This window comes from Bombus impatiens, unplaced genomic scaffold (assembly GCF_000188095.3).
Source record: "Bombus impatiens unplaced genomic scaffold, BIMP_2.2 scf_2222, whole genome shotgun sequence".
Taxonomy (NCBI): Eukaryota; Metazoa; Arthropoda; class Insecta; order Hymenoptera; family Apidae; genus Bombus; species Bombus impatiens.
In genome coordinates, this window is record NT_178641.1 from 2,123,583 (window position 1) to 2,132,497 (window position 8,915).

An 8,915-nucleotide genomic window follows, 5' to 3' on the forward strand; every position below is an offset into this window, starting at 1 on the left:
TGTGGAGCGTGAACGCGTACCCATTGACTCGGGGACGGCCACGAGGCACCTCGGGCGGCGAATATACGTGTCACGGGGTCTGGGGCTTACGTAGTACGGTGGGGTATGCGTGTATATGGGTCGGCCGGAAGCGCACGCAGGGCAACGAGGTGTAACGCGGCCAAACAAAACACAGAAAAGAAAATATAAAACGCAGCCGAGGTTGCATAATAAAGCCGCGAAGGTTAACGAGACGCACGACGTTACCCGCGTGCACCTTTCTCCGATACGTGAAAAATAACAGGGGGCCGCTCTCTCTCAGCGTACAAAAAAGAAACATTTTATTCATATAAATAATCATGGATAAATTCGAAGAATAATATCAATATAATAATAATTATCATTCATTATCGTAATGCAATAGTAATAAAGATAACAGATCGTCGACGATAAGTCCATTCGAAAATCTGATTAATCATAGTTACGAAACGAGAAAACAAGGATACGATAAGCGTATACGTGTGTGAGTACTATTGGACGTACGCTATCCCCGAAAACCCGATAAGAGAACAATAATAATTAAAAAAAAAAAAAAAAGAAGAAACAAGGAGAAGTAACAATATTAGAGACTAAAAAGAGAAGAGGACAGAGTATGTATCGTATATGTGCGTGTGTGTACGTATTTATAAACTTCTATATATTCGTGTAATTACGTTCGTATCGATAAATTCAGATATAAAAGACTTTCTTATTTACATGAATACGTACGCACGCGCCCTCTACGGCGTCTATTTTCGTTTGAACAGAATTTATATGTACATTCTACGTAATAGGCGACGCAGTCTTCGTCAAGAATATTCTACGATCGAAGTCGATGTTTTTTTGCGCCAGCTTCGATTCCTTTCGAAGGGTGAATAAAAAACGCGAGAGCTATCACAATTTTCATCTCGATATCGCAGTCGCAAAATAACAAAAAGGTAACCATTAGATAGAATTCTCGCGATAACAATAATCGTCGAAAAATCCAAACAAAAAAAAAAAAAAAAATAGAAAAAAAAGACAAACGAAGTATATTAAAAATAGAAACGCGTACCTTTGTAACAGAAAAACGAGAAAAAAAAGAAACCCATCCGAGCGATCGATGAAACACGTCTCGAATGTAGAATAAATTAAGATTAATACTAAATTGTAACCGCGAACGATGCCACCGTTGCGTTGAACCAATCGAAATCGACCGAGCGAAATGCAACCGCTAATTTAGCAATCGACATTGATTGTCTCGACGGAATTGTTCTCCGTGGTGAGTAACGCGCGTAATGCCGATACACATCGTTCTTGTTGTTTCCGGTACCGTTACAATTTCCCAAAAATTTCGGCGCACGTGTGCAACATGGGCGGGAGGAAGGAACGAAAAAAGCGTTTCGGTACTTTTCATTGCACCACATCCCGTAAGAACGGTATATTAAGTAACTTTCCTTTGGCTGCACCTTAAGGTACCTCTACACGTATTTCGATCGTCACATTCGTCGCTCTCTTGTTAAAGGAGACAGGTAAGAATCGCGTGCGAGCGGAGCAAAACGAGCAAGGTCGTTCGTTGCTGTTCTCAGCCAGTTCCTTCTTCTCGTTCACGAGTCTGGACGGGAAAAGGGATGAGAGAGAAAGAGAGAGACAGAGAAAGATAGAGAGACAGAGACAGAGAGATAGAAAGAGAGAGAGAGAGAGAATGAGAAAGACGGAAATAGGATGAAAAGAGACGGGCGATCGCGCGTCTAATATCTCGTCAACGTTCTATACGTAGGATAAGCGAAGAACATTACGATCATTAACTTACGTTACATGTTATTAACTTATATATAATATATTTTCACGTTTTTGTACTGCGACTTTCCTCGTAACATCGTGCCAGGCGATACTCGCGCGACTACCCCCGATAACCACCCCTCGTAAACTAAGTAATACAAAAAAAGACTGAAAGGGGACGCTTTTCATCTTTCCTTCTTCTTCTTACGAAACGGAATAGTTAAATAAAGAAGATCGAAACAACGAGAGAACTCACTCACGAATATGGAAATCCTGACGTTCCGAATCGTTTTTGCTCGACCCGAGCACCTACCTACTTATATACACTCAACGTAACATTTATATGTATATATATATATATATCTCTTTGTAACCTTAGTAGAAAAATTAAACTTCTCGCGCGATTCAAGTGCTTCGAGGTCTAGCTTCATTTTATGTATTTTTTTTACGCTTTTTGTTCATTTTTTTTTTTTTTAATTTTCCTTTTAGTCTATTTAATTTAAAATATTCGTCCGCTCGAACGAAAATACGAGAAACTATAATATAATAACAGTATCGCCTACTATCACATGATCTTTCCCGCGACCCGAATTCAAAGACGACATTTCCCTCGACATATAGCTCCTACTTCGTGGAGGAGACAAATGCGACATCAATGATCCACGGTAGCGCTAGAGAACGTATGCAAAAATCGACAGCCTATCGTAAGTAAATATCATATCTCGTAATGAAAGAAACGGGACGCGTCTAGCAATCCTACGACGATATTGCCATGAAACCGATATAACGTAAATTGGACCAGTGTGTAGAGGAGATTCTTTAACGACTCGTTTACGACGTGTGTGTACGTTAAACGTTAGCCGACGAATGTTTTAAACTCTCGTTTTGACGGCGTACTATGATCGTCGCACACGTGAAACACTGGCACCGTTCTCGATCCCTAAATTCTCGATATCTCGAAGAACGAATATCGAGAGACAGAGAGATCCAGAGGACCAAGAAATCCATCGAAGGTTTCATGGACCTCCGGCTCTCGTTTATCCCAGTCGTGACTGTTGTTGCTGTTGATCCTGGTGCTGTTGTTGCGGTTGTTGTTGCTGAGAGGTAACTCTGTCCGAGTGTTCTCTCTGCTCTCTCTCCCGTTCGCGCATCTGTTCCATCTCCTTGCGTTGCTGCTCGTTCTTGCTGTGTTGCCGATGATAGATGCTCTTGTGGTTCCGGAGGCTGTTCAGGCTCGAGTAAACCCGCTTGCAGATGTTACAGATCGGTTCCTTGCTGGGCCTGGTGTGCACGTTCTGTATGTGCCGCCTCAACCGCGTTAGGGAGGTCAGGATTTTGTTGCAAGGCTCGCATCGAAACTCATCGGACGCGCCGCTGCCGGCCAACTGACCTGGCGGCAGAACCAGACACAGGGGTTACTTTTGGTTTTGTGCTCGAACGTCAGGTCGGACGTAGGTCGGACACGTTAACACGGAACGAGGAAACCCGTTCCCCTCCGCTCTAGAGTCCTCTCTCTAGTCACACACATCGCGTGTCCCGCGATCCTCGTCAATTGTTCTCTTTCACTCTTACACCACCATCTACCACCTTTTTTTCCGAGCCGAGAGAGAGAGAGAGAATTCGTGCGCCCTTCTCGATTAGTCGCGCACATTGCACCGTCACCCGACCAAGCCGTGCTCAAACTGTCTTTTTTTTTTACTTTTTTATGTTTGTCAATATTTTTGCGTTACTTTGGAACCACGTAATTATGCTTGCAGGTGCTACCCAGCATCTTCATCGTACGCCCATTCTACTTTTCATCTTTTCGTTATTACATTTTTATTGGACTTTTTACTTTTGTTATACACATACATAGTGGTACGGCGTGCGTGCTTTCCGGGGAAAGTACCTTCTGCTAGCGCGTCGTCTTACCATTGTCACCGTTTTCTACTTCGTCCATTCGTTCTTTTCGACGCGTGTCTTCCGGCGCAAATTCCTCGAAGCAGCCGCTTTCGTCGCGTCTTCAAAAACTCTAGGAAATAACTAGAAGAACGTTTTCAAAGATCCTTTCCGATGCGGTTACTACGTCGTCACGTGCAACTGGAAACAAATATTGGAACGAGATCGCTCGTTTGAAAATTTGGTGTTAACTGTGAACCGCGTCGTTACACGATGACAATGGCCACGACTAGATTGCAGAAGGCTCTTTGCCGGATCGGAAGGCAGCGTGTGCCGTACCGTTTTTCATCATTCATCGTTGTGCTCTTTTATTTTGTTTTTTTTTCTTACTTTTTTTTTTAGCGCATTACGATAGTAGAGTGCAAGCAATTCCAAGATTCCAGTGAACGATCGTGAGCGATGACGTTAGTGTTTTCAGAGCACCAGAGATGTATCCATGTCGATGCGTATTATTTACAGCAAGACAGAGCAGAGTAGATCTTGTAGGTATACGTGTGTGGATATATATATACAAGAGTGTGATATTTGGTCTAACGGAATGATGCGATGAAGCGAACGTTTGGTTATAATATTGATCTCTGTTTCAGCATAACGTATGATTCGCGAACGAGCAGAAGTCCTATCAGAGGGGTCGAGCTTCTTAACGACTCATCGTTACGTGCCACGGGTTGGTAATTATCAGTGAAACAACAATATTTCATTCCATCGAATTCTCCTTTATTTTCTCAATTCATTTCTAACGACATTCACGCTATTACTATGGGGCGACAGTTACGTTTCGCGCGGTTTACCTTAGCGTAACTACGATTCCGCGAGCGATCGATTCGTGTTGGCGGTGTATAACGCGGCAAGCGACGACGACGACGACGTTGATCGTGTCAGCGAGGCATACTATAGAAAATGAACGGTCGCGATCGTGAGTCCGTGCATGAGAAAGGCGCAGAGACGAGGCGAGGGGTGGCGGACGGAACGATACGAGAAACGATACGAGAAAACGAGTCTCTCAACCGTATCGGTACCGAAAAATTGTTTTTCAAGGTTCGTAGATAGATGGGTTATAGTCCAATCGACCGATAAATAGATTCGTCCTTGGTTCGAGCGTTTCGCGAGATACCAGCCTCGCGTTTCGTGCGAAAAACCACTCTGCCGGCAAAAATTCGAACCGACGACGTGTTCGCGACTCTATTCTGGCTCGATCGAGAGAAATTGCACAGCCACGCGATACGCCCATCGATAAATATACCAGCAGCTAATCGATGGGAAAACGCTACAAGGTCGACTCTATCGTCGGCACGGCGATGAACTACCCTTTTGGCTGGATCTCTGGGGTAGATGAGGAAGAGCACAGTCGTACCACGGGAGAGTGGTATCGATTTTACCGTGGAAAGACACTCGCTCGAGCCATGAACTTGGCACGAAACTAGTCCAGATGGCGGAACTTATTATTCGAAGGGTGCGCGCGTAACGCGACACGATCGACTGGCAAAGGAGGAACAGGACGTTCCGCGTGAATTCTTTGAGGTAACGCGTATGCATAGGTTTCGATTCGCGACTCTCTTTGGCGTGCATCGAGGTAACTCGTTTTACGATCAGAAGACTAGGATTAATATTATCTCGGTAACGCAAGCGTTTCAAACGAAACGAAATAACGCGACTACTCGATCAACGTGGTACTTATAAAATTATCTAAACGATGGTCGAACGTCTCTTTGCTTTCTCATGCAACGAGGAACGACGATTAATCGCGTTCCAGAAGGTCGTACGGTTCTGCCGTATTCTCTTCTCTTGATTCCGCGTTTCTTCGTGCGTAGATCTCTCGGGGCAAGACGGAACCTCGACGCAAATTCGGTCACTAAACCATGGATGTCGGTCAATACGTGACCTCGCATTGTTCCTCGTGTTCCTTTCGCTCTTTTCTCGCGTGGTACTGGCTCTTGTGACTGACCAGACTGTTCCTCGACTTGTAGCTTCTACCGCATTGATCGCAGGAGAGCGACTGCGGTACGTAAAAATGCGTGTCCGCCAAGTGCCTCTGAAGAGACCACGCACGAGAGAAAGTCTTCTGGCAGAAGCTACAGTAAGTGCCGGTGATCGAACGGCTCGAGTATTTAAGTTCCTGCTCGACCTGACTTCTGGAGGCGTCGCGAAGTTTCGACGCCGGTTGCATGTTACCATTCTGCGTTAGCCAACGAAGATCGGCAAACGGGACAGTTTCGTTCAACGTCGTCCTTGGTTGCTGGTGTTGCCTGTTGTTGGTGTTATTGTTACCATTCTGCTGACGCGTCTGCTGACCATTAGCATTGTTGGCCGAGCCTCGATCCGATTGCAGATCGATCTGCTCGTTGAGCAGACAGGACTCGAGCTCGTCTATCTTCGGCGACAGAGGTTCCGACTTGAGCACGATCTGCATCTGATCGTTAATGTCGTCTAAGAGATCGATAATGGGCAGCTCCTGGTGCTGCTGGTGCCCCTGCATCATCTCGCACTGACTAGTTGCCGTACTTTGGCTCGATTGGCCGGTTAGCCGTTGACCGTCTCCGTTGGTAGCGGACTGCCAACCCCCGTCCTCCTCGGCGACCTCCCGGTCTGCAACCAAAGAGGAGGGGGCTGAGTCCATCGAGATGTCAAGCGAGATGTTCACGCCGATCGATTACCAGCGGATTCACGAGCGCGACGATCATCGTCGGTTTGCATGGCAAGAAAACCGCGACCGAGAGATCACAAAACGGATGGCAAGAGAGGGATGACGCGCGCGCGACAGGCCAAAGAAAAGAAGAAATCAAGAGAAACGCGGCTCGTTTCCCGACTAAACGGATGCGGACGCTGTTAATCGTTCGCCGGCTAAAAGGAGGCAAGAATCGTAGCGGAGTATCGCGAGCAACACGAAGACGAAGAACTGTGTAAAGAGAGCGAGAAAGAGCGATCGGGGAAGAAGGGCGAAAGGAGGGTTGAAAGGTGGACTAACGGAGCTGAGGAAGGTAGGGCGAGTGTACATTCATCGTCTCATAAAAGCCAGTATAACGTCCGCGAGGATGAGATGTCGATACAACGAGAGAGCAGCAGTAGTAATAGGAGTAAGAGTAAGAGTAAGAGCAGGAGCAGGAACATAACGGCGATGCTTCTTCTTTGCGGGATTTTACCCAGCCGGTTACCCTAGCAACGGAACCCCCCACGTACGACGCTCCTTCCCCCGTTTTTCCGTGGTGCCGGGAAGGGGATATATACCTAGGATGCGTATTATTCTTAATAACCCCCGTATGCCGTTGCGCTGTATTATGACTGATGTTGACTCTAAGCGCGGAGAGCCACGGCGATCGATAGCTCGCTACCACCGCGACTATGAGAAACAGGGAAAGAGAGAGAGAGAGAGGGAGAAAGAGAGAATATACTACGACTAAGGGAGGGCCAAGGGGTTGTAAAGAGGAGAGAGAGAAAGGTGAAGGAGGATAGGGCCGAGGGATCGGCGGGGGGAGAAAAATCTAATAGGAGTAAGAGTAAGAGTAAGAGCAGGAGCAGGAACATAACGGCGATGCTTCTTCTTTGCGGGATTTTACCCAGCCGGTTACCCTAGCAACGGAACCCCCCACGTACGACGCTCCTTCCCCCGTTTTTCCGTGGTGCCGGGAAGGGGATATATACCTAGGATGCGTATTATTCTTAATAACCCCCGTATGCCGTTGCGCTGTATTATGACTGATGTTGACTCTAAGCGCGGAGAGCCACGGCGATCGATAGCTCGCTACCACCGCGACTATGAGAAACAGGGAAAGAGAGAGAGAGAGAGGGAGAAAGAGAGAATATACTACGACTAAGGGAGGGCCAAGGGGTTGTAAAGAGGAGAGAGAGAAAGGTGAAGGAGGATAGGGCCGAGGGATCGGCGGGGAGAGAAAAATCTAAGTAGCTTCCGGATTGGTTACGCGAGTCTTACGAACTTTTGAAAGAGTTACGTGGACAGTGGTGGGGACGAAGACGGGGGCTGCGAAGCGAGGAGGCCGCCAGGAAGAACTACCCTCTCCTCGACCGCGGCCCTTTTTTCATCCGATGCGGTTGCGCGTTTCACGAAATCAGTGCGATCAAACGATAAGTCTTTTCGGATATCGGATCCTATTTAGTCACGGAGAAGCGAACTTCTTCTACGTGAACGAAAAGGACGAAGGAACGCATCATCTCGCGCCAGTTAATGGGACGTCGTCGGAAAATTTCACATCTCTGTAGAATTTAGGAAATTCATCGAACAGACAGAAGAGATATTCCTTTACGCCGCGATCTAGTTTCTATATAGAGAGAGCACAGCCGCGTCTTTCTACAACGCGACGAATTGCACGGAACGTTGATCGAACTCGGTACCGATAAGAGGAGAGCCGGCGGAGAGGAGGCGGCACGAACGCACCAAGCCAATTTCTTCGCGAGATACGTTCTCGCACGCTGCTGGGCACTAGCGGCGAGGCACGAAACTAAAGTGTCTCAATGAATTAAGCACCGCGACCAAGTAGACCTTCACCTTGTCTTCGAACCGTGGTGTTACGCCTCTGCCACAGATCGCGAGAGTCGTCACGATACGTAAACGAGTTTCGCCGAATTTTCAATTCCCCCCCCCCGCGAACAAATACTCGGATGAAAATTCGTCCTGCGAGTCTGTCGTCGACCGTGTAACCGGTTCTTCGCCTTCCTCTCCCCTCTTACGTAACTCGCGCGAATTTGCAAAAAGTCAATGTCGAATTTACCGAGGGAAAGGTCAGAGATGCATCCGAGAGATGCGATGAGTTCGATCCGACGATCGGTCGAGAGACGGAGAAATTTGTCGGAAGAAGCGTATCGTTTTGGAAAGTGTTGCAGAAAAAAAAAAAGATCCGAGCCATGACAGCAAATGATATAGAGCGAAAGTGTAAACGCCTCCCTCTCTCCCTCTCTCTTTCTTTCTCTCTGTCTCTCTTTCTGGCTCTCCTTCCCCTGTCTGGCCCGTTCCTAGCCCCCCTGTCATCCCATACTCTCTCGTTCTCTGTCGTACACTCGTCTTCGTCACACCCGCGCTCACTGTTGCGCAGTTTTCGAGGTCACCTCAAGTTCATCATCGATAATAGCACAAGGCGAAAACAAGCAGCTAGACCTGGGCGTCCCCGATAAGTACATACTACAGATAAAAAATTCCATCGGATTTGGTTCAGAACGAACTTTCGTTTGGCCTTGGGAGGCGCCGC

At 47.2% G+C, this 8,915-nt stretch overlaps 1 protein-coding gene and 1 long non-coding RNA gene across 12 annotated transcripts in view; one reads left to right on the forward strand and one right to left on the reverse strand.

The window, feature by feature from the left end:
- The window catches only part of LOC100747304 (broad-complex core protein), a 61,687-nt gene that overhangs the window by 26,399 nt on the left and 26,373 nt on the right, over nt 1-8,915 (reverse strand). For 5 of the 11 annotated variants that reach the window (XM_012393210.3, XM_033324406.1, XM_033324407.1 and 2 more), the window contains one exon: nt 4,413-6,303. The exons of 4 other annotated variants lie outside the window; for them this stretch is intronic. In XM_012393210.3, the coding sequence (XP_012248633.1) occupies nt 5,588-6,303 (716 nt within the window). In that variant the 3' untranslated portion in view covers nt 4,413-5,587. Of the gene's footprint in view, nt 1-361; nt 3,170-4,412; nt 6,304-8,915 lie in introns of those variants that run through there. 2 more of the 11 variants (XM_033324411.1, XM_033324409.1) reach the window with 1 other exon arrangement.
- The window catches only part of LOC117152469, a 16,254-nt gene that overhangs the window by 4,106 nt on the left and 3,233 nt on the right, over nt 1-8,915 (forward strand). The window contains exon 2 of the long non-coding RNA XR_004462861.1: nt 1,530-1,540. This is a non-coding gene — a long non-coding RNA (uncharacterized LOC117152469). The remainder of the gene's footprint in view (nt 1-1,529; nt 1,541-8,915) is intronic.